This window comes from Antennarius striatus, chromosome 3 (assembly GCF_040054535.1).
Source record: "Antennarius striatus isolate MH-2024 chromosome 3, ASM4005453v1, whole genome shotgun sequence".
In the NCBI taxonomy this organism is placed as follows: domain Eukaryota; kingdom Metazoa; phylum Chordata; class Actinopteri; order Lophiiformes; family Antennariidae; genus Antennarius; species Antennarius striatus.
Window position 1 is genome coordinate 27,940,343 of NC_090778.1, and position 23,932 is coordinate 27,964,274.

Below are 23,932 nucleotides of genomic sequence, written 5' to 3' on the forward strand. Positions count from 1 at the left end.
CCCCAATCCTATCCTACCCCTAATCCTATCCTACCCCAACCCAACCCTATCCCCAATCCTAACCCAACCCTACCCAACCCTACCCCAACCCTAACCCCGCCAACAACCCTAACCCCAAACTTACCCAAACCCTAACCCCAGCCATACCCCCCAATCTTAACCCCAACCTTACCCTACCCCTGCCCTATCCCCAACCCTACTCTACCCTCAACCCTACGCACCGTTTCTAGACAAGTTGTCCAATCATTCTCCTTAACCCTTGTGTGGTGTTCAATATTTTCCACCTTAAACACATAAGGGAAATAAAATACCAAATGGACAACCTACAAGTTCTCAGATTCTAAAACCTGTGATTAAACGTAATGTTTTTTTAAGATGATGTCGTTTGTTAAAGAAACAGTTTAAGGGAAATGTGGTAGAATCCCCTCTATGCTGATGGGTGTCAAAGATTTTGGTGTAAACTGAGTCTTCAGAAGATACGGGATACCAAAGGTGTTGGTTTGAATCTCACCTGAAGGAGAAGTGATTCGACTCGTGATGTGTGGAATACAGCCTTCAACAGAAAATTGATATAGATTTAGCTCAAAGTTAATAGTATTGGCTTCTGAGCTAAAAGCTTTCATCAGATAGTCTCTAGAAGCTGAGATCACAAAAGAGGTAGATTGCGTTTGCGCGCCTTCCTCGAGCAGCTAATGCCAAAAGTTTTTGTTAACTGGACAAACGTAAAGATTTGATGTTAAAAAGGGCGTGAAAATCTTGATTCAGTTTGGGGCCTGTGTTTTCTGTGGACTTGGATTACGCTTTGCGATCTGTATGGAGTCATTTTATAATTGTTGGTTAGGACCGTCCATCGGCACGGAGGCGAAACCACTGATTGTCCATTTGTGGATGAACTATTCTTGTAACTTGGTTTTAGTCTTTTGGTCATACATGAAATAAATTATTCAATGAAACGGATGTGTGGGCTTCCCCGAATCATCCTGAACACAATTCAGTCGTGATGAGTCAAACTCTTGTAGGTCGGAGACGATGCCAGTGACAACATGAGCTACAAATCTTAAGGGTTTCCGTGAACCGGCCTCCAGGCTTCAGTGCAGGCATCTCCGTGTTGTGGCGAATGAAGAGATGACGGAGGGTCCCGCATCAGTATCCAGCTGGATAGCCTCCTTTCCTGGGGTCGGATTCGGCGTAGAGACGGTCGCCCTGCCGCACCACGGCTTGGACCACCGAGTCGTGGATCGACAGCAGCTGTGTGACGTGGTTCTTCTGGATCAGACCGTCCAGGACGCTCTGCCGAGGTATCGCCGTCACATACACAAAGATAGAACACAAACACGGAAATGTGATGTTAATGAGTCAGATGGAAGTGTTAGAATTAAAGCTAACATAAAAATTTGTTTGGATTCCAGTCAAATGAGAAGCAGCCAAACATTCTTGATGTTCATAGTGACGTTTGTTTAGTGTGGGTGATAAAGTGGAGTGACTGACCTTTTCAAAGCCCTGCTCCACGATCGTCATGTTTGGGTTCAGCTGATTGTGAAACCGCGGTTCCGTCACGGCTTTCTTCAGGTCGTACTTGAAGAACAAAGAATTCAGGATGACCTGTTGGATCCAGGAGGAAGGTACAACGTGAGGGCGAACGCATGACGCCAGATCAGCTCTTCAACCAGGGATAGACTTTGATTTAGAGGCTCCGCCCTCAGGGTTACTCTGAAGTATGTCACTCTATGAACCTGGACTGTTTCACTGTCAACCTGGACTGTTTGACTTACCAAAGCAGTTGCCGTGGTGATCTTGGTTCCTCCTGAACCTCCTACGACCATCTTCACTTTGCTGTCCTTATCGAAGATGATGGTGGGACACATGGACGACAGCGGCCTCTTGCCTGCAATAGAAACGCGCCAGCAGACACTTAATACATGTTTACGTCCTGACAGACAAAACCATTCTTTAAATGTCGGTTACAACTAAGCCGTCTAATCCAGAGGAGGACGTCCTCCGTGACAATGACGAATAGAGGATCAAGTGAAAAGCTGAGGAAAATATCTCCCCTGAATCAAACTGACTGGAGTAAGAGTCAGCCAGTGCCTCCCAGGATTTAGGGGCTTAATATAGCTGATAGACTGGGGTGATAACAGCACAATCAGTCTGGCTGCACCTGGTTGGATGAAATTGTTCGGGGAAGGGGGGACTCCAAATCCGTTGATGATGTGCGGGGAGCTGAAGTCGTCCATTTCGTCGTTGAAAAGGATTCCGGTCGATGGAGACATGACTTTAGAACCAAAGCTGGAGACGTGAACCAGATTAAGATCATCATCAGGTTGGGGAAACTTTGATTCTGGAGGTTGGGCGTTTGTCTCGTTAGCTTACTACAGATTGATGGTGCTAGTCGCCGCCACGGCGCTTCCGTCCTCGGCGATGACTGACAGGTGAGCAGTCCCGTGGTTGTCCGGGACGAAATACTCCGGCTCGTAGTAGCTGTCTGGATGGGTGGTGTCGTCTGTGATCTTACTCCTGATGTCATCAGCAAAATAGTCGGAGGTCATGTTTTTGATGAGCTGAGAAGACACAACAGTGTGACACAACACGGACACACCCGGCTGGAATCTGAGGTGGCAGAAATCTTTCAAAATAAAGGTCTGACAAAGTTACATCAGTGATATTGACATATCGAGGGTCCCCCAGTCTACTCCTTTTGGCGTAAGCGAAGCGAAACGCCTCCACGATGCGATGGTACGTCAGAGTCTTCTTCTCCGCGGTGGAGACGCTTCTGTCTGTGAAGTTGAAGCCTGGAAAACATGAGAAACAAACAAGCAGGAGGGGGTTGAGACTCGATTTAAAAGTTGGCAAGGAGTACTGAGGTGCGACCTGGCATCCAGCCTAGCCTAGCCTATCCCATATCCCCGGGGGGGGGTTGTTGGGGCATCCAGCCTGCTCACCATCTACGATGTTGAGGATGAGCGCCAGCACAGGGCCGCTGGAGGGGACGTCGGGGACGTACATGGTGTAGTCCCTGATGTTCATCCTCAGGGGGTTCTCGTCCAGCACAGGCTGGTACTCCGACAAGTCCTTCAGGGTGATGATGCCACCTGGAGCGAGTGCAGAACAGTCACGCGAAATGGAATTCATCCAAAGTCAGCTGATCACATGGGGCCCATTCCACGACAGTATGGGACCGATGAGGTTCTCCACCCACCTACAGCACAATGCACTTCCTTCATAGATGTGCTGAACCACAATGACATGCTTTCACCACCTACTGGACACCCTGACCCTACCAGCCTAACTACCACTAAACTATTATTACCACTAAATACAGGTTTACCTTGGTTTGTGTTTTGCATTTTCAATAATATTTGGTTTTAAGCTGACAAAAAACTGTCGTATAATCAAGAATGACATAATTCAAAATGACATAAGCAGAGTTTTACCTGACTTTATTTATTAGTACATAACTACTTTTAAATTGGGATTGTCTTAACTATGACAATGACAGCCCTCATCATAATATTAATATCAGGTTTAAGTGACGCAAACAAAGCTGCTGTTAGGTTACTGTGGAGTCCGAGCGTCAGACACATGTCACGCATCGTAACACGAGAAGCAAAAGACCTGCCGCCTGGATATCCTCTACAATGGTCCGAGCCAACGGTCCGTTATAGAAGACGTCGGGCCCCTCCTCCGCTATTCGCTGATACGTGTCGGCTAGCTTTGGAAACCTGATGATGTCGTTCTCCTTCAGGATGTTTCCTTGGGAATCACAGAAGACGTCGCTGGAAGAAGAAGAGAAGAAAGGATTTGGAGGATTTATGTACGCTGATGATTCACCCGTCATTAACTCCAATATCAAGATTATGGCCTCTAGAAGCTTAGCTTGGCATAAAGTAGAACCTGCATATTAATCCATTAGTAGATTTGGTTTGTTTAATCCAAGCCTTTATTTCCCGACTTGACCGTCTCTCCTACCACATGTTGGCGTCTGTCTGGATGTAGAGTTTGTTCCTGGAGATGGCGTACGCCAAAGACTTTCCCACCGGGAACCCGTCACGCGCCAAAGCGATGCTGGGCTGGAACAGGTCCTTCCAGGGCAGCCGGCCGTGCCTCCTGTGGGCCAACTCATAGCCCCGGATCTCCCCGGGAATGGCTATTGACAAACCGCCTGTCGGGTGGAAACACATCCACCGTCAGCTCCTCTGAGACTGAATCACCGCCGACGTGTAAATGAGGTGAACCTTCAGCTCCTACCTGTGCGAGAAAGCTTGGTGTTGTTCCCAAACATGTCCTCGGTGGCATTCATGGGCGCCGTTTCTCTGGCGTCGATGGTTTCCACCTTCCCTGTCGAGCAAATAATGAGGACAAGCTGACTTTAGAAAGTCCTCCACATGTTTAAACGTAGAAACTTCAGCTTGAAAATAGAAACGTCGGGTTATTGGTTCCCTTCCTAACTTCGTGTTCATGTCACAATTCATACCTCTGCGGTTTTTACACAATCGGTGTTTCTTTCATGAAATTTTCAGAAATTCTGGCAAACATTTTCTACTATGAAATGATAGGAAATCGATCGAAGTGAAGTCAAACCTTCTATGCGTGGAAACAGGAGTCGAAACTGTTCGCCAAACTGGGCTAAATAGATTGATATCTGAACTGGTTTTCCTGACTCCCGCTTGGGGCTGGGGGCCATTTTTAGTTTTCTTAAAGGGTGAGTTGCTATACAATGATCTGAAACCATCATTTAAACAGAATCCTTTAATCGTGTCATCAGATCTGGGTCTGAGTTTGTGACTATACTCAAAGACCTTCCATGATGTCAGAGGTCTTAAGAGGTATCTAGGGTCTGCTGTCAGCACTAGCACCTTCACTCACTCACCTGTGGAAGCGTTGTATATGATGAAGAAGAGGCCTCCTCCGATGCCCATGCTGTGGGAATTAAAGAGGCCGATACACAGCAGGGCGGCGATGGAAGCGTCGACCGCCGAACCGTTTTTCTTCAGGATGTCTCTGAAACAGTAGGAGGCGCTCAGAACGGAACAAAAGATGTCCGGAAAGAAAGATCTTCTTCTCACCTCCCCACTTCAGAACACCTGCCGGCGTCTGCAGCGACGGCAGCCTTGAAGTAGAAGTTGTCGGAGGGGGGAGGCGTGTTTTTCCTCTCCAAGCCCATGAACAACCCCAGGAACAGGCCCAGACCAGCCACCAGAAGGACCACCAGACCAGCAATGTGGGACTTCCCAACCATCTTCCTGGAAAAGTAGAAACATCATGAAGGTCATTTCTTGTTTTCCAATAAGAAATCAAGCTGAGGGGTCTTTATGGACCAGATCCCCCCAGGATGATGTGGATCCAAACGGCTAAGCTAACAGCTAGCGCCACTAGCTGGTGGCGGGTCAGTGTGGGGGCGGCGATGGACTGGAGATCTATGTGTCGTTGATGACATACCGCGTTCTGTTCTGACGGGGGTTCCTGTCCACCCCGGGGGCTTCTGGTTGCGGCTCCCCTGGGATCTGGGACCCGTTGTGCAATTTGTGCGTTCTTCTCTTTGTGTTTGTCTGCACAGCCATGTTTTATGCGCTCATGTCCAGAGGAGGTGGGGGCCTGCCACGCTAATTTACTGACTGCTGTATGCGCTAGCTGCACTCTTGGGTGCGAATTCCTTATGAATCAAAGGATTCAAAGGATTCAGTGGATTTTAAATCCTTTGATTCAAAGAAGCATATGTGAAAACAAACTACTACTACACACACACACACACACACACACACACACCCATGTCCAACTCCCTGTTGTGAGCTGGGTTTGACTGTCGGAGTCAATTAGCTACTACACTGTTCCATAGGGAGGGAACCGGTTACTAGACTGTTCTATTGTGATGGAACTGGCTACTGGATGGTACCACTGGGAGGGAACCAGCTACTAGACGGCACCATTAGTCTTTGACCTCCACGCCCGGGTTGGACCACCATGTGTCGGCTCCCATCAGTTTCCTCTGGCTTCACCCCGACCAGACTCACCGTCTTCATCAATAAACACCACTAGTGTCAAACAGTGACTAGCCGTCGTCACCCCGTTCACACGGTTCTCATTCAGGAACCCAACCTCACTGCTAGAACAAAGACAAACCAAACGCTCCACGAACACAGAGGCATGAACGAACCCTCCAATAGACACAACCTCATCAGAGAGACGCTGACACCATGGATCACCACAACCTGATCAACGACACCTGAGTCACACCTGAAGAATAAGCTCACTCACCGTCTGATCACAGATGGATGTTTGGACCGGAGGACAACAGAACAGGACGTTCATCCGACTGGACGTCCTGAGACTGAGGAGCCGGAGTGAAGCAGCTCCAGCCAGAGGTAAGGAGGAGGTGTGATTGGTGGCGTTCAGGTATGACACTAATGATACTGCTGTCAGGAGAACGTCTCAAATTACTACCTCCTCCAGAGAAGTCAGGTCACCTTGTTTCTTCGAAGAATTGCGCAAAAATGACAGAATTCAAGGAAGCAAGGCAAAAGCACGAGACCTGTCAGGAGGACATCTGCTGGGAGGTGGAGGGGGCGGAGCTTCAGGTTTGTTTGGCTCGTGAGGGGCGTGTCCTGGGGGCAAAATCAAATCACTGTCATCCTGATGTGGATCTATCCAGTGAGCAGAGCTGAAGAGTCACATCAGCTTGTTGGACTCTCTGCAGCCTTTTGTGAGTTTCTGTTTATCTGAAGTTTATCTGGAAACAACAACAAACTGATGCGTTTTGTGTCACCGACATAAAACGTGACCGACGTTGTTCGGCGTGATTCAACGTGTGAAAATCTTTCCTACACAAGATGATATGTTTCGCGTGACTCTTGGTGCAATCTTGTTCTCTACCCTCCACAACAGCAGGGGGCGCTATGAGCCCATGTCAGTTTGGAAACCTGTCAGTTTCATTCATCACTTCCATGTGGAAGTTGTAGAAGAAACGACAGAAAGGAACAGGAAGTAACAAAAAGAAACGACAGAACGGAACAGGAAGTAACAAAAAGAAACGACAGAACGGAACAGGAAGTAGCATAAAGAAACGACGGAACGGAACAGGAAGTACCACAAAAACGACTGAACGGAACAGGAAGTAGCACAAAGAAACGACAGAACGGAACAGGAAGCAGCACCAAGAAATGACAGAACAGGAAATAGTACAAAGAAAGGATGGTATGGAACAGGAAGTAACAAAAAGAAACAATGGAACAGAACAGGAAGTGGCACAAAGAAACGACAGAACGGAACAGGAAGTAGCATAAAAAAAGACATGATGACGTCTTAATGAGAAGAATGAAGAAGAAGACGTGTTATTGATATGATTTTAATCACGTTTCTGTGTTAAAGCTTCACAAAGCGGTACCGCCCACTGAGGGGCGGGGCTGAGCTCTTCTCATGGAACTATTTTTTGCAAATAATTAAAGAATCACCATCAAAAAAAAAAATTATTTCTGCCTCCAGCCCCCCCCCCCCACGGCCCCCCAGTGATGAAGGTGAGGGTTCGCCCCTGTGAGGAAGACAACAACAGGAGTCAGCAGATCACGTGACGACCGACTGAGGCGTTCAGGGGTCATCCGGTGTGAAGCTCCAGGCGGGGTCGGTGTGCATCCGGTGAACACGAGCCGAAACTTTTCCGTTATTTGGCGCATTGATACTGAACACCCACACTTAACCCCATCAGCACCACCGACCCCACCCACCCGCGAGAGGCGCGCATCGGCTGTGATTGGTCAGACGCTCCAGGATCCCCAAACAGCTCAGAGGTCGGAGCGGCAGCCGGTGCGTCCTCCTCCTCTTCATCATCACCACCACCATCATCATCATCATCACCGGACGCACGTAGAACAACAACAACAACCCGGTCGGAGCCGCGCGCGGCAGACAGGCACGTGATGAGAGCCGCCGCTGTGTGATTCCGCATCGACGGCGGCGCCGCGCGGCACGACACGACGCGACGCGACACGACGCGACGCGACGCGGCGGCGCGGAAGAGTCTGGGTCTGATGATGGGTTCGTGCTGCTGCTAACGCGGGTCGGACGAACCGGAACGCCGTCATGGGTTCGAGGCTCAGCCGACAGAGCAGCCTGGACAACGACAATTTCTCCAAGAAGCGACGCAGGCTGCTGGCTGGCGGCGGCGAGCGCGACCGGAGTGGCGGAGACTTTCTGTTCGCGCTGATGCTGAAATCGGACAAGCTGCCCGGGATGCTGCGCAGGACCAATCACAGCCCGTACACGCGGCGCGTGGCGTGGATCAAGGAGATCCAGAAGCTGCTCCGGGACCGCAGGATGGACCAGGCGACCGACGTGCTCAAACTACTGAGGAAGGTAAGCAGCTGCAGCCGCGGCCCGATGCAACAGATGAGGACGGGTCCGTGAACGCAACACGTCTGGTCAGCTTCTCCACATGACCTCAAGCCGCAGGTGCATTCAGGGACACGTCCTTCAGGGGGGATTTCAGTGTTTGTTGGGAGAATGTTGTTGTTCTGGTGGTGCGTTCAAGACAGTTGGAAATTATTGTTTTGTGTTGACACGTAAATGTAACGCAGTGACCTGAATAATAATATAATTGATAAATAACCTGGAGGAGGACGCGGGTGGAGGTTCTGCAAACAGCTGGAGGTGGAGGCCAGTGTGTTGTAGCGCCACCACAAAAGTTTTATATGTAAACACACGTTTCCATGGTGATGTGTGTGTGTAAACCAAGGTGAGAATGTATCGTTAACGGCCGAATCGAACACGAGTCCGTCAACACAACATCGCCGCGTTCACCTGTTTGTGGTTGATAGTCGACTCAACACCGCCCTCTGGTGGAAGCGTTGTGTAACAGGCAGAAACGTTCGCGCAATTCAAATTATTTTAGTTTTTAATTGACTGATTCAATAGTCATGTAGATCTTCACGTCTAAACTTTACATCGGTTCTGAACGCATCATGAATCTCTTCTCTGATTGGCCCAGACAGCTCCTGTTCCCGCCCCCGGCGTGGATGGGTTCACACCTCTACTGTTGTTGTCGTTCTGACAACGGGAAGTTGCGGGTTTTTTTTTTGCTTGGTTACAATTTTCATCGATTAAATTTGGCGCCATTTGCTTTCGTCCAATAGGAGCGGAGGTGGTGGTGATGTCACCCGCCCCTTGATATTCAGACCAATGACCAGGATGCAAAAGTGCAAACAAGTGTTTGCTGCTGTTAATTTGAACTCATTTGTCCATAGGGCAAATCTATCGTGGTTATGGAAACTAGGTCATTGCACCTGTGACACAGCGTTGTGGCGGCGGTGCCGTGACTCAGCGAGGCGTTCACGGCGGTCACAAACCGTGTCCATGCCTTAACCCTGATTCCATCTCCTTTGTCTTCCAAGAATTCTCTCCTCCTCCTCGTCTCCCGTCTCCAAACGTCTTCCTCTCCAGAGAGACGGTTTGATCCTCTCTGTCATGATTATTCCTGTTTCTGATTGGAGGATTTTTTTACCCTGGATAAAAATACACGAGGCGTTTTGTTGTTTCGTAGAGAAAAACCTGGAGATACGAGTTTAACCCTTCTGTTACTGAACTCGAGAGTCCAATGACATTTAACCGTTTAAAATCAATTTAATCTGTTCCAGCCTTCTAATAAAGCCCCAAACCCCCTAGATTATGGGGGAAAAGCATATTTTTATCAACCAATAGACATGCAGACTTTACCTGTGTATAATTAATTATATATAAGTTACATAAACAATGATAAAGAATGAAAAGAAATGCAAAAGTAAGGAGAACACACGAGCTACTTCTTTACTCCACCAACGAGAACGAGATCCGGTCTCACTGACGTCGTATCCATCCGCCAACATGTGGTAAAGAATGAGATCCGGTCTCACTGACGTTGAAGGGTTTCATTTTTCAGATCTTTTATTAAATCATTCGAAATCTAATTATCTAGGTCTCGTCTCACGATGACGAATGGATTCATTTATCTGAGCTCAGGAGGCCAAAAACACAACCAGAACAATAAACATCCCAACAGGCGACTTGCACCAAACGTACCTGCAGCGTGTCGGCGCCGCTGCCTCGCACCCTTCCTCCAACTGTTCCTCCAGCCGTCTGACATGGATCGGAAGTTTGATTCGGAAAAAAAGACTACATTCAGCATAAATCAACTCCATGGAGCTCATGGGAGGAACCGGCGTCCCACAAGTAAGAGGTACAGGTGAGAACCACAGGTGAGGCTTTCCAGAGCGCAGGTCCTCCTGGTTCCATTTCAGTTTTCCGGTTTGTCAAGTTAAAGTCTTTCATGCTTTACAAACTGAAAATGTGGTCAGACAAGAAAAAAAGAAAGAAAATAGGTTCCCGTTCCCGTTCCAGCGTTCCCGTTACCGTCACACCAGAGACGCTGGTGAGAGCCCCTGTCTGAGATCTGATCCACGTTTAGATCTGATCCGGATTCAGAGCTGGATCTAGTGGCAGGAATGCAGGAACGTCGTCGAGAAACTTTTGTTTTAATTTAAGAGTCGAATGTTTGACTCTCACTTTTTATTTCCTGCTAACATTTGTTTTCTGTGGACTGAATCACTAAAGAATTAGTCAATGTGGGATTCGAACCCTCAACCCTGTCCGCCTGCTCCCACTCAGAATGTTCTTTAATGGACCGTCTGAGCCTCGTGATGCGTTTACGGTCCCGTTAGACGACGTGTTTTTTTCACGAGTCATTGTCCTGTTTTGTTGTCATGGTGATTCCTCTGGCTCCTCCTTTAGGATCTGGGGCTGGAGGGAACCTCGCTCAACGACATCCTGTACAAAAACGCCGCCTTCCTCAACCTGGTGGACCCGATTTCCCACGAGCTGCTGCTCAGCCTCGCCCGAGAGATGCAGTGTCCCAAGAAGGTAAGCCCCGCCCACCCGTGGGCAGCGACACCCCCAACATAAACAAACAAACAAACAAACAAACAAACAGACTTACAAACAACTGAGCAGCCCCATAGATTCAGATTTCACATGTCATGTTAACATGACTCAGCAGATCTCAGACTGAGTGAAAGGGTCGTCCTCCTGTAGGAACTAAATGATGTAGGAACCAATGTTGTCCTGTAGGAACTAAATGATGTAGGAACCAATGTTGTCCTGTAGGAACTAAATGATGTAGGAACCAATGTTGTCCTGTAGGAACTAAATGATGTAGGAACCAATGTTGTCCTCCGGTAGGAACTAAATGATGTAGGAACCAATGTTGTCCTCCGGTAGGAACTAAATGATGTAGGAACCAATGTTGTCCTCCTGTAGGAACTAAATGATGTAGGAACCAATGTTGTCCTCCTGTAGGAACTAAATGATGTAGGAACCAATGTTTTGGGGTCAGGTTTCTGTCAGGAAGCATTAACTGACGCTAACGCTGAACTCTGAATGTTTACTAGTTGATGTTAACTATTGGTGGATTAACTGAGAAACTTCATGAAATCAAATAGAGTCATCAAACATAAAGGGGCGTGTCTGACTTGATGAACAGGAAGTGACATCAGAGATAGAAATGTTAAAGTTACATTACGGTACTACAGGATTTTATTTATTCTGTGTTGTTTTAATGTCCTGGAATTGTTTCTGTCAGTCTGAGGGAAAAGAACTTCAGTATTTAGAGTAGTAATGAGATTACTTTAGTATTTAGAGTAGTAATGAGATTACTTTAGTATTTAGAGTAGTAATGACATTACTTTAGTATTTGGAGTAGTAATGAGATTACTTTAGTATTTAGAGTAGTAATGAGATTACTTTAGTATTTAGAGTAGTAATGACATTACTTTAGTATTTGGAGTAGTAATGAGATTACTTTAGTATTTAGAGTAGTAATGAGATTACTTTAGTATTTAGAGCAGTAATGGGATTACTTTAGTATTTAGAGTAGTAATGAGATTACTTTAGTATTTGGAGTAGTAATGGGATTACTTTAGTATTTAAAGTAGTAATGACATTACTTTAGTATGTAGAGCAGTAATGACATTACTTTAGTATGTAGAGCAGTAATGAGATTACTTTAGTATTTAGAGTAGTAATGAGATTACTTTAGTATTTAGAGCAGTAATGACATTACTTTAGTATTTAGAGTAGTAATGACATTACTTTAGTATTTAGAGCAGTAATGACATTACTTTAGTATTTAGAGCAGTAATGACATTACTTTAGTATTTAAAGTAGTAATGACATTTAATTGACCACAGATTGAGTTTATAGATAGGAATTCAATAAATAACAATTTACAAACTACTCATCTTATGAACAATTCAATTCCGGTCGTGTTCGTATGTTGAGGACTACCTGTTCTAACTATTATTGGTTATTTGTGATAAACAGGAAGTGACCTCCAGTCACAAACACGGTTCACCAGTAGCTCCGCCCCCGTGCATGCAGCATGTATTTAAACTTTGCGTTTGGTTCGTCTGGAGGCGTCTCCAGTCGTGACACACTCTTTCTGTCCTGGGGAGGCGGTGAAGTAAAGCGGGGGTGTTTGTTCCCTCCGTTCTGTCTTGCAGGACGCCGACACCATCAAGTCGTCGGATAAGATCTGCCGACAGCTGATCTACCACCTGACCCCCCACTCCAAGTGGCTGCGGCAGAGCATGTCCCGGCAGAAATCCCAGGCCTGGTAAGCCCCGCCCCCCGCGTCCAAACCGCCGGTCTGACTAACGGGCGTCGACGTGCAGACGGGGGGGTCGTTAGGACGTGCGGCCGGGAAAGACGTAGGATGTAACCAACGCTGACGGCGTCTCTGGGAGCGCAAACATTTCTGCTTGGCTGGGGGGGGTTCTTTTTTTACCCTGTCATGTTGTCGGCTTGGAGCTCGACAGGCTGAGGCAGCAGCAGCAGCATGAATCATTAAAACCAGCCCCCCCAAACTGAACGCTAACACAGTCGACGGATTCCACGCCCGTCTGAGCAGCTAGCGGAGAGTTAGCATAGATTAGCATCCAGGAGCAGGGGATGATGAAAACAAACTCAACGTGTCTCATCCTGATCATCCAGCTGCTTCGTTTGGCTCCGCCCCCATCATGTCCTCATCACCTGCTCGCTTTGTGTGCAGAGGCTCCTTTTAGCCCCCGCCTCACCAGAGTCTCTGTTTCACGCTGTGCACCTGAACGCATCCTCAGCGGCCCGTCCGTCTTTCCTTCCAGCCTCCAGGACAGAAATCCGATCTGTGTGGGGGCCTTCTGCATGAGGCGCCGATTCTCTGATGCTCATTGGTTCTCGTCCCCATCAGGGACCCGACGCCCCACCCCCACCCCTCCTCCACCACCATCACCAAGGAGATAAACACCCTTAAAGAGCCAAGTCGGATCATCCACGGTCGTCTCCATGGAGACGCTTCAGGAATGAGATGGAAATCTATCGTAGGGGGGGGAGGGGGGAGCTTTAATCTATACATCATCTATGATGTCTGTACGGTCACATGACCCCGGTGAACTGACATCATTTGACGAATTATCAGCTGATCTTACCGAGGATCGATGGAACCGATCTAAAGATCTAATTACAGTAAAACCTGCAGATGCGAGTCGTTTGAGATACGAGTCGTCTGAGATACGAGTCGTCTGAGATACGAGTCGTCTGAGATACGAGTCGTCTGAGATACGAGTCGTCTGAGATACGAGTCGTCTGAGATACGAGTCGTCTGAGATACGAGTCGTCTGAGATACGAGTCGTCTGAGATACGAGTCGTCTGAGATACGAGTCGTCTGAGATACGAGTCGTCTGAGATACGAGTCGTCTGAGATACGAGTCGTCTGAGATACGAGTCGTCTGAGACACGAGTCGTCTGAGATACGAGTCGTCTGAGATACGAGTCGTCTGAGATATGAGTCGTCTGAGATACGAGTCTGAGATACGAGTCGTCTGAGATACGAGTCGTCTGCGATACGAGTCGCCGATCTGTACTTGTTTTTGTTCGTATATTTTTGTGTTTCTTTTCATTCTCTATCATTGTTTACGTAACTTATATAAAATTAATTACACACAGTAGAGCCTGCAGGTCTATTAGTTGATAAAAACATGTTTTTTTCATAATTTGGGGGCTTTTTTACAAGACTGTAACGGATTAAACTCGTATCCCGAGGTTCTACTTCATTTTCACTGAGTCATTGTTTTGCTTTTATCTCCATCGCAAACAGGAAGTGGTGCTTTTTATAGATTCCCGCCTCTTCCAGTTTGATTCAAACTGATGACTTGATTTCTAATCATGTCGAGGAGACGTTTGGGTTTTTCATCGCGTCCTTGAATTATTTCTCAATTATTTCTTTCCACCGGTTTTGTTCTCTCCGGTGGAGACGAAAAGACGTCGGCTGGAAGTTATCGGCTCATTTTCCGGTATCAGATTCATCCGGAGGTCGGATAATAGAAGCGTCTCCGACCTCATTTTTCATGCTTGAAAGGGAAGAAAGGCAGACAAAGCGACGCTTTCACACCTGCCAGACGGCCGCCGACGGGACTTTTGTGCATCTGGAAATGATATTTTTTTGCGTCGTACGAAAAGCTTCAGGGATGCGACGACAGACGGGGAGGAAGACGGATGAAGACTGCGGCCTTGATGGATGTCTTGATCCGATAGCAGCGGATTAAATTCTCGTCGTGGTGTTTCTGTGACCTCTCCGCTCGTCGGCGCGTCACCTAAAGCGTTAAGCGTCATTCGCGGTCGTTTCCACTACGAGCAGAAACGCTTAACAGCATCTGGACTGACAGCAGCTGAGAGGATGTCGCAGGAAGTCAACGGGCGCCGCAGGAAGCTGTAATTCACTCTGACACTTAACCAGCGTTGGAGGCTACCCCAGTTAGCGCTCGGGTTAAATACGCCTCATCTTCAGGAGGAAACGGGTCCGACCGCGAATAACAGGGCGGAAATAAGGAACTGGACGTTTATATCAATAACCAATCAGATCCTCTAAACCAGCGCTGCGGTTTAACGTTAGGTCGTGTTTTCACCGACCGGCCTTTTTAAGGTGTGACGATAAATATAGTAATCCTTTGCGCATTTGCGCATCAACACGCGCAGCTACACCACATCGCAGATTTTTAGTAGATAGTCACGTGATCCAGTACGTGATACTGTCACATGCACTGCGATCTGTGAGTCTCGGACTTCTGTGAGACACAATGGCGCTTTAAATGGTCTATCAGAGCGTGGGAAAAGGTAATACAGATACAGGCAAACCTTGATTTCCGATCACAATTTGTTCTTGAAGGCTGTTCCAATAGCGATTTGTTCGAATTCCAAATACGTTTTTCCCATTAGAAATAATGTAAATGGTCTAAATCCGTTCCAAGACGCTAGAAAACTAAACTACCTTTTTTCAAAATAATATGTTATTTTATAATGTTATTTATATATCAAATTGTATAGTAATGAAACATATCAAAGAAATGTAAAAGAAAGAAGCAAACATGAGAAAGAAAGAAAAAAAAACATCAACGTAATCAGGTTATTCTAAGGTACGAGTTACCGTCATCTTTTCAACAGAAGTTTACGGTACCGTAACTCGTACCAGAGGCAATGGAACGTAAGTTAAGTGAAAAATTATTGAATACAGTAAACTAAAATAAAAAGCACATTACCGTCGCGTTTTCTCTTGACTTTTCTCGCGCTTGGCGGCGAGAAAAGGCCATTTGTTTCGCGTTTGACTTCCAAATTTTGTTCGACTTCTAAGACAAAAGAATTCAGAATTCTGATTTGTTCAATGTCTAAAGCGTTCGAAAACCAAGGTTTGCTCGTAGAAGGTGTTCGTTTTTGCGGGTGGTTCCTGGAACGCATTAACCACGAGTAACGAGGGATTACTGTACATCAAAATGAAATGATTCGACCGTTAAAGCCAATAGAGTAGAGAGTAGAGTAGAACTTTATTGATCCTTAATGTAACTACAGCCAATAACGTAATAAATATGCCCTTCTTGTAATAATATGCTAATAACATAATCGTGTATCCATCCACCAACACGTGGTAAAGAACGAGATCCGAAAATAACTCGTATCTGGAGGTTCGACCGTATTTCTGTTATATAACGTATGAGTGATTTCCATTATCAAGGATCAGTCACATTCCATTTGCCATCACCTTGACTTGTGTCCATGTGATGGGAAGCACCAGAAGCGGTTGGCCAGAACCGGACCCGGGGGGGTGAACGGTTGTGGCTCCGCTGTAAGGAGCTCCTGCTCCGGTCGGAGCTTTAAGCTCCTGCTTCTGGCTCGTTCGGATGTTTTGGCTCCTCTGTTGACTCGAGTAAATCCCCACGCTGGAGTCTCTGTGTCAACCTTCCGCTCCGCGCCGGCCCTCCTTTCAACAACACAGGAAACACAACACCGAACCCGAGCCACGTCTGGGACTCATCCACCTCCAGCTAAAACCCGTTTCTCTCTGTCCCCCTCCCGCAGTTTCAAGACGACCCTCCAGAAGAAGCTGTCCAGCGACTCGGTCGACCTGTCCGGCATACCCCTGTCCTCCAGAGACGTCCGCCAGGTGGCCTTCTACCTCCAGAACAACCGCGACAGCGTCGTGGCCGTGGACGTCAGCTTCACCGAACTCCAGGACGACAACCTGAGGATCCTCCTCCCTCTCCTGGCGTCGCTGCCCAAACTCAGCACCCTGGCTCTGAACGGGAACCGGCTCACCCTGGCAATCCTCAAAGACCTCACCGAGATGCTCAAAGACCCCAAGATGTTCTCCAGCCTGGCCTGGATCGACCTGGGCAACAACGTGGATATCTTCACCATGCCTCAACCGCTGCTGGTCGCCTTACGCCGGCGCTGCAGCCTGAAGAGTAGCCTACCGACGATCTACGAGTACACGGAAGGTCAACCCTACTGCTACCACCTGGAGACGTCCATCGAGGAGCCCAGCCTCTACGAGGAGGAGGAAGAAGACGAGGACGACGAGGTCGACATGGAGCAGCTCTCCAAAGACTTCACCCTTCACTACTGCGAGAGGTGATGGGCGTTTGCTCCAACGGTGGCTCGAGTCGTCCTACACAACTCCTCCGTCCTCCTTTCGCCCTCACAGCCCCACACGAGGGAGCCCACGTTGTGACCCCCCATTCCTAACCATCATAGTCAACCCAAACACGAAGATGGCGAAGAGACTATGAAGAGACTAGGAAGACACTATGAAGAGACTAGGAAGAGGAGACTTTGAAGAGTCGGTGGACTTACTGTGTCGGTGGATGGTCCAATCAAGGTGCGGTTTCATTGGAGGGGGGCTGGAAGAGTTCACAAGGCGATTCTTTCTCTCTGTTTCTCCCCCTCTGTCTCTCGCTCTCAGCCAATCCCAAAGGAGATCAGTCGGTTGGATGGAGGAGCAGCATCCCGGCAGGTAGTCGGAGTGGTTTTGGGGGCAGATACTCCCTCCGGGGGACTCTGCCAGGACTCTCTGGCGGGCAGGGCTCAGCTCCACATTGTGTGTTCTCTGTTAATCTCTCAACAAAAGCTATGACACAAGTTCAACAGACTATAAAGCCGACGACCTGTCACGTGACGCTGGAAAAACTGCTAGGTCAAGACTTTCTGCCTCCACCCCCCACCCCCACTCCAACCCCCTTCTCCAAATGTCCACTTGTGAATGCCCACGCTGTGTAGATGTAAACCAGGACACAAAACACGGCTGTGTTGTGTTTCCACGAGCTATTTTTGTGTACAAAGCGATCTTAGAAGACAACAGGTAGGACGCCACAAAGGGTAAATGTTGGTTTGTAACTATCCATCCGTCGTCGTCGTCAGTGTTCCAGTGTATTTATGACACGATGGAGTCTGTGCAGCGTCCGAACTACATCCTGCGTCCGTTACGAGACCATGACTGTTATCTATTGGTTTCTATGGTAGCACACAACCACTGACCGAAACACTGCAGCACACTTTTAAGGGACTATTTTTGTCACGTCGTCCGTTTCTTCGTCGTTTTTTGCTCGGTGTAGATAAGTAGAGATGTTTCGTAGAACATGTGGAACATACGCCCTTTAAGGAACAGTAGACCCAAACATGAATCAAATGAAAGGCTGTTAGCAACAAGCAATTGAAAAGCCTTAAAAGCAACCTAGATGCTAAAATATCGTAAACAAAATAAAAGTGGTCTCACCTAATTAGAACATGTTTACAAGGAGATTTAGCCTCCGAAGAAGCTAACGGCTAGTCTTACAGAATGAATAAACCTGTTCATCTTGCAGGACTGGGCCTAAAACTTCACGATCTAACGAAAGATGTCATTTAAACTTTTATCAAACTAGCCTGTAAGCTAAAAGCGTTAGCAGGCGCCCTGCCTGAAGCAGCCGCACAGGCTTGAGGTGAAGTGTTGAGAAGATAACGTCCATGTTTGAGCGAACTGCTCCTTAAACGTAGCGCGAAGCGCAGAAGGCTCACGCCACGACATCCCAGCACCACCCGATGTACGATCAGTGTTCAGTGTTATGTGTTTGTACCGGTCCGATCGATGGAGTGACTATGTCCGTGTCCAAATCCGTCTTTGTAATAATGATTCCCACGATCGCAGTGACCTCCAAACAAAAAAACAAACAAAAAAAAACCACACATACGGAGTCGGCGGAGGGAAAAAAGTGTCTGAATTCCACGTTTTATGTCGGACTTTTATGTGGTTTTCGTTTGGTGTGTATTCTGTGTCTCACGTCAGAAATAAAAGAGTCAAACTGACACGTCTGGATTTGTGTCGCTCATTCAAGCTGCCGCCGTTTGCCTGGCTGGCATCACGGGTTACCCATGATCCTCTCCTGCTCCACACATGCTAATGTAGCCTTTTCCACAGGTGGTTCTGTAAGGTCAGAGCACAGCTTGACTCCCAACCCCCTCCAGGCCTGAAGAACCATGTGACGGCTCTCACCGTCCGACCTCTATTTCACCAAAGGAATATTCTTGAAACATTTTCCATTCCCGAAGACGATATTTATACCACCAGTTTGGGAGCAGGTGATTTATTTTATTTTATTTATTTATTTCTATCTATTATAGATAGATAATTGATACTTTATTAATTCCAAGGAAATTATGCAATTTGTGGGTCTTATTCTTTATTTTGGTGTTTAACTGTGACAAAAAAAATATCAAAGATATATCTTCATCGACAAAAGGAGATAAAATATCAACTTTTTTTGAAATAAAAATCCTAATTCACTGAAAATCAGATCAAACCTCATAACGTGAACAAATCAGAGCATAATGTGATTAAAGCAGGCTGTGTGTCTCCTGTATCACAGATATTTATAGAACGTCCGTTTGAAGGTTAACATTTAGAGCAGAGTGACAAACGTGAAGATCAGACGCCGCCACAGCTGTGAAGCCGTTTCCATGGCGTCTGCTCGTGTTCAAAGGTTATCTGGCGCCTCATTCCCTGATGTCCCAGCAGGACAATCCCCTTCTGTCGCCGCTTCCATGGCTGCAGGAAGTTCTCTGCCGCCCCCAGGCCATCCCGCCCGAATTAGTATCCGGCCGACTCGCCCCATTTCCTGGCGTCGGACACGGCGCAGATGCAGCCGCCCGACTTCTCCACGGCGTTGACCACGTTCCGGAAAATATGCACCTTTTTGTGTTTGTGTCCCCGAGCCTTGAGACCCCGGATGACTTCCTGGAACACAAAGAGGTCAGCTGAGACGGAGTCAACGGCGTGAGGGCGTGTCTGACCGCGTCGGGGGCGTCACCTCGTCAAAGTCGGGTTCGAACATCACCAGGTTCTGACCGTCGACGTAAACGACGGGAGCGGAGACGGCGTCCTTCAGGCTCCTCCCCAACCAGAGGTGGTTGATGATCGTCTGGAGGACGAAGGAGACAAACAATCTGCCTGATGGGAAAGAGACAACTGACACGGCAAACAAACTCACGGAGACGCCGCTCGCCATGACAACGGAGAGCGCCCGCAATTTTTCTTAATGGCACTTAGTGCGATTGCCATGGATACGTACTGATGCCACGGCGGTGGTGATCATCCCCGCACCAGACGCTCCAATCACCAGAGTCTTGGACTTTGACTTCATCACGGTGGGGACCATGGAGGAAGCAGGACGCTCGCCTGCAACCGTAACACGCGTGACATCATACATATGCGTCACGCAGATGTCGTGAACGTGCTGCTGATGTCATTACCAGTCGTGATGTCACCGTCCACCCAACAGAAGTCGCTCAGCTGATTGTTGAGGATGACTCCGGTTCTTGGGGAGAAAACCTTTGAGCCAAAACTGTGGGAAAAATCCATCAAAAAAGTCATTTACGCGTCACGCGTGTGGTTTCTACGTGTCGCTGGACCGATACTGACATGTGGTTGATGGAGCTGGTGACCGCCACGGCCGAGCCGTCCTCAGCCAGCACCGACATGTGGGTGGTTCCCACGCCGTCCATGAACGGCGTGACGTTGTAGTACTGAGGCTCGTGGGTCGTGTTCAGGATCAGGCTCCGGATGCGGTCGGCGAACTTTCCATCTGTCAGCTTCTTGATCGCCTGGGAGACGTTTGAAAAACACACCATTTCAATGCAAACGTGTTGCTACGGAGACTACTCACTGGGTCGACCTGAACCCCAGTCTTCTCGTTTGCGTGCGTCCTCGCGTCTTTGACGTACATTTTTTGACACACCAACAATTCAACAACAATATTGAAATTTTGAACCCGGAAATCTCCACTATGTTTTGATCTCGTGCGAGTTTCTCGACATTAGACTCACCTGCGGGATTCTGTCTTACTAAAATGGACCAAACGGCAACACGACGTCTGCGCGTTTGTGAAGTAATAACCGTATATTCTGTTATTACTTTTGGGATGCAACATTTCTTGAAGCGCATCCCAGGGATGCACGACTTTCTGGAGGTGAAATGAACTCTGGAACTCACTTCTTGCGGGTGGAAGTTTGGGTCACGGACGTGTGTCTTGAATGCGTTGGTGAATTTAAACGCTTCGACGTATCGGTGATACGTCTCCACCTTCTGCTCGTCTGTCAGCGCCGCGGAATTCAAACCGTAACCTGTGGAGAGATCCGTTCACAGCGTCAGTCTGAGACGAGACGCTGAGGTTCTGGGGCAGATCTGGGACGACCTTTCAGGACGTTCAGGGCGAAGGCCAGGAGGATGCCTCCTGCAGGCGGTGGGGCGAAGTACATCTGGTACTCCCCAAGAGGAACGGACCAGGCGTCCATCACTGAGGCGCGAGCGTCCGCCAGGTCCTCCATCGTGAGCGTTCCCCCTGAACAAGTCAAACGGTTCTGCTGAGCAAAGCGTCTCCACACAAAATAGGTGCAGGTCTGATGGGTCGCCTTGCAGCGCACAACACAGCTAGTCCTCAACATACGAACAAACGCGCTTCACCATACCGGACTATCATCCTGCAGTTCCCCTTTCTGCCACAACCCCTTTGGGGGCAGCACTGCTGCGTCCAACACCCCCCCCCCCGCTTTTTGTTGTTGTTGTTTGTTGTTGTCTCTGTTAGCATCTCAGAGCGTCAGGCTTCCTAACGTGGATAAACTAGATTTTTATTTTTAAACTGACGTCTAATCAGAACGACCGAACTCTAAACGACCTGAACCTGGATTTTATTTATTATGGGATGTTTTAATGTCCTGGAATTGTTTCTGGTCAGTCAGAGGGGATAGAACTTTAGTATTTACAGTAGTAATGACATTACTTTAGCATTTAGAGTAGTAATGAGATTACTGTAGTATTTACAGTAGTAATGAATTTAGATGGAGATTATAGATTGAAATTTAATAAATAACGATTTACGAGCATTTCAACTTACAAACCAGTTGTTTGTAGGTTGAGGACCACCTGTACTTGATCAGACCCTGGTTGGGGATTGGACCTGGTCTCTATACCTGCCTCCTGTACGTCCTGGATTAAATCCTCTGCTATTCTTCCACTGTAAAAAGCCTCCGGCCCTTCGTTGGCGATGATCTCCAAAGTGTCGGCCAGTTTCTCAAACTTCACGATGTCGCCGATCTTCAGTAAGTTCCCGTTGTCATCTGAGAAGAGCTTTCTACAAGAAGGAGACTGAGGTGAGGTGGGCTGCAGCTCGTGGTCTCGTTTCAGACGTACCGCTGGTGTCCGTACTTCAGAGGTTGGGTCTCGTTGGTATCCGTCTCCGGGATGTATCGGCCACAAATGTACGGGATGGGAATCCCGTCTCTGGCCAGTTTGATGGTCGGCTGGAAGAGGGTTGCCCACGGCAACTTCCCGTAGCGCCTGTGCGCCTCTTGGTAACCCCGGAGTTCACCAGGAACCCCGATCCACTCGCTTCCTGGATGCATGGAAACACAAACACATGTGTGAGAAACACATGACTTTTTAATTTGAACCTCATGTTTGTCTCATGAGCACTTCAGGGACTCAGGGATGTGTGTGACCCCCCCACCCTCACAATACCAGACTTGAGCCCCCCCCCTTCACCGGTACCTGACATCAGCTGGAAGGTCTTGGGACAGGTGTCCAGTAGGCCGGGCTTCACCCTCCTTGGTACCGTCTCTCTGGAGTTGATGACCTTCACCTGACCTTCAGGGAGAGAAGGGCAGCGATCAGCCGGGTGGGGGTGGGGGGGGCACCAGCAAGATAGATAGATAGATACTTTATTTATTTATTTAGGGTGGGGTTGTTGGTTCTACTGTGATCAGAGGTTCACCTGAACTGTCCATCACGGTGAAGATGGACCCGCCCCCGATGCCCATGCTCTGAGGGTTCAGGATGGAGGTGCAGAGCAGCGCAGCGATGGCGCCATCTACCGCCGACCCCCCCGCCTGCAGGATGTCCCTGAAGAGTTCCGGTCAGAACGCCACAAATAAATACAGTACATAACTATTACCTCTATTACGTCACGGGGGCAACACATGTGGTAAAAAGGATCGTGACAAAGACGTAGAAGATATAAAATGATGTTTTTCTGCCTTTTTTCTTATTTACTCTTAAACGTTTCTGATTTAAATTTATTATTTTATTTTTAATTTTTTTTACCATTTTGATGCTCTTTCGTGCTTTTTCTGTCAGATTCTGCGCCTCATTAGTTTCCCTCCGTCTTTAGTTTGTTAAAATTCCATTAACGGAATTATTAGAATAATCATTTTCATGTTAAAAGATGACGTCATGACGTTCCGCGTCAAAATTCGAAGTTGACAAAGAAGGAAAGTCTTTTCCCCCACGGCCACGCATGGGTTAAATCATAGTTTTAATATTTAAAATCATTTTAATGATGATTTAATTAAGAAAAAAATGTTTGTTTTTTAAAGTTTATTTTGCGCATAAATCGGTGCGTAAATCTCACCGTCCGATCCGCGAACACGTCCCGGCGTCTGCGGCCACCGCGGCTCTGCGGAACGCGCCCTCCGGACACCGCGTCAGCACCGCGACGCACGCCGTGATCGCGGCCACGCAGAGCAGCAGCACCGCGGCGCCACAGGCGCACACCCGCGGCTTCGGCAGCGCCATCCCCGGTCTGACGCACCGCGTCTCCAGGCGCTCCGGCTCCTCTGAAACCTGAGGATGATTCGCTGGGGGGGGGGGGGTTCCCCATTTGGTTCATCGTGTGCGGCACAGCCTGGCACACCCCTCCCTCCCCAAGAAGGGGTGGTTAACGTGAATCTGCCCCCTGCCCCTCTGTTTACCAGAGCTGACAGAAACGGGTTCTGGTTCCTGTTCGTGACGGAGGGGCCCCCCCAGGTCTGTGACTCTACCCCCCCCCCATATTATTGTTAACAGACGTTAAATCATTTTGCTGCGTAAATAAGGCTGCCTGTCCCCTCAACCCCCCCCCCCCCGGTTGAGGGGTCTGCAGTTAGACCTTTACGGGGAAAGCTATGAAACCTCTAATCTCTGAAGCCAGACGGACCGCAGTGCATCTTGGGACGTGTAGTCCTACCACTGTCTCCGATTGGCAAAACACACGGAAGAGGGCGGACCTCCGAGCTGCCAAGTTAGGGGGAGTTAACGTCGGGACCGGA

At 48.2% G+C, this 23,932-nt stretch overlaps 3 protein-coding genes across 5 annotated transcripts; 1 reads left to right on the forward strand and 2 right to left on the reverse strand.

Annotated features, from left to right (window-relative positions):
* Positions 1 to 51: 51 nt before the first annotated feature.
* Positions 52 to 18,646, reverse strand: ggt1a (gamma-glutamyltransferase 1a). 2 transcript variants are annotated; one of them, XM_068311370.1, is made up of 13 exons: positions 17,174 to 18,646; positions 5,064 to 5,240; positions 4,868 to 4,998; positions 4,246 to 4,335; positions 3,967 to 4,159; positions 3,613 to 3,773; positions 2,940 to 3,089; positions 2,653 to 2,789; positions 2,371 to 2,558; positions 2,159 to 2,286; positions 1,773 to 1,885; positions 1,489 to 1,602; positions 52 to 1,290 (listed from the first exon to the last, which is right to left on the reverse strand). In XM_068311370.1, exons 2-13 carry the CDS (start codon positions 5,234 to 5,236, stop codon positions 1,144 to 1,146), a joined length of 1,725 nt encoding a protein of 574 aa, XP_068167471.1. In that variant the 5' UTR covers positions 5,237 to 5,240; positions 17,174 to 18,646; the 3' UTR covers positions 52 to 1,143. The 2 variants fall into 2 exon arrangements, with proteins under 2 accessions (XP_068167471.1, XP_068167470.1); XM_068311369.1 differs by lacking the exon at positions 17,174 to 18,646 and adding an exon at positions 10,042 to 10,825.
* lrrc75ba (leucine rich repeat containing 75Ba) lies at positions 7,606 to 17,178 on the forward strand. Its single transcript, XM_068311371.1, has 4 exons — positions 7,606 to 8,343; positions 10,750 to 10,878; positions 12,516 to 12,628; positions 16,400 to 17,178. The coding sequence occupies exons 1-4, from the start codon at positions 8,071 to 8,073 to the stop codon at positions 16,953 to 16,955; spliced, it is 1,071 nt and encodes a 356-aa protein (XP_068167472.1). The 5' UTR covers positions 7,606 to 8,070; the 3' UTR covers positions 16,956 to 17,178.
* A 380-nt stretch (positions 18,647 to 19,026) lies between the features above and the next one.
* On the reverse strand, positions 19,027 to 23,552 carry ggt5a (gamma-glutamyltransferase 5a). Of its 2 annotated transcripts, none has more exons than XM_068310969.1 (12): positions 23,257 to 23,548; positions 22,621 to 22,748; positions 22,398 to 22,493; positions 22,056 to 22,242; positions 21,821 to 21,981; positions 21,046 to 21,192; positions 20,844 to 20,974; positions 20,274 to 20,455; positions 20,105 to 20,196; positions 19,924 to 20,030; positions 19,663 to 19,773; positions 19,027 to 19,589 (listed from the first exon to the last, which is right to left on the reverse strand). In XM_068310969.1, exons 1-12 carry the CDS (start codon positions 23,418 to 23,420, stop codon positions 19,443 to 19,445), a joined length of 1,653 nt encoding a protein of 550 aa, XP_068167070.1. In that variant the 5' UTR covers positions 23,421 to 23,548; the 3' UTR covers positions 19,027 to 19,442. The 2 variants fall into 2 exon arrangements, 1 of the variants encoding a protein (XP_068167070.1); XR_011035036.1 differs by having other exon boundaries at positions 19,451 to 19,589; positions 19,663 to 19,802; positions 23,257 to 23,552.
* Positions 23,553 to 23,932: the final 380 nt, after the last annotated feature.

Coding starts and splice junctions, on each gene's coding strand:
- lrrc75ba (XM_068311371.1), top strand. CDS start 8,071: ATGGGTTCGAGGCTCAGCCGACAGAGCAGCCTGGACAACGACAATTTC. Junction 10,879..12,515: donor AGATGCAGTGTCCCAAGAAG/GTAAGCCCCGCC, acceptor TCTGTCTTGCAG/GACGCCGACACCATCAAGTC. Junction 12,629..16,399: donor CGGCAGAAATCCCAGGCCTG/GTAAGCCCCGCC, acceptor CCCCTCCCGCAG/TTTCAAGACGACCCTCCAGA.
- ggt1a (XM_068311369.1), bottom strand. CDS start 10,169: ATGAGCTCCATGGAGTTGATTTATGCTGAATGTAGTCTTTTTTTCCGA. Junction 4,999..5,063: donor AGGTGTTCTGAAGTGGGGAG/GTGAGAAGAAGA, acceptor CTACTGTTTCAG/AGACATCCTGAAGAAAAACG. Junction 2,559..2,652: donor GATATGTCAATATCACTGAT/GTAACTTTGTCA, acceptor GTGTCTTCTCAG/CTCATCAAAAACATGACCTC.
- ggt5a (XM_068310969.1), bottom strand. CDS start 23,420: ATGGCGCTGCCGAAGCCGCGGGTGTGCGCCTGTGGCGCCGCGGTGCTG. Junction 22,243..22,397: donor GACCTTCCAGCTGATGTCAG/GTACCGGTGAAG, acceptor CCATGCATCCAG/GAAGCGAGTGGATCGGGGTT. Junction 20,456..20,843: donor CAAACTTCCACCCGCAAGAA/GTGAGTTCCAGA, acceptor AACGTCTCCCAG/GCGATCAAGAAGCTGACAGA.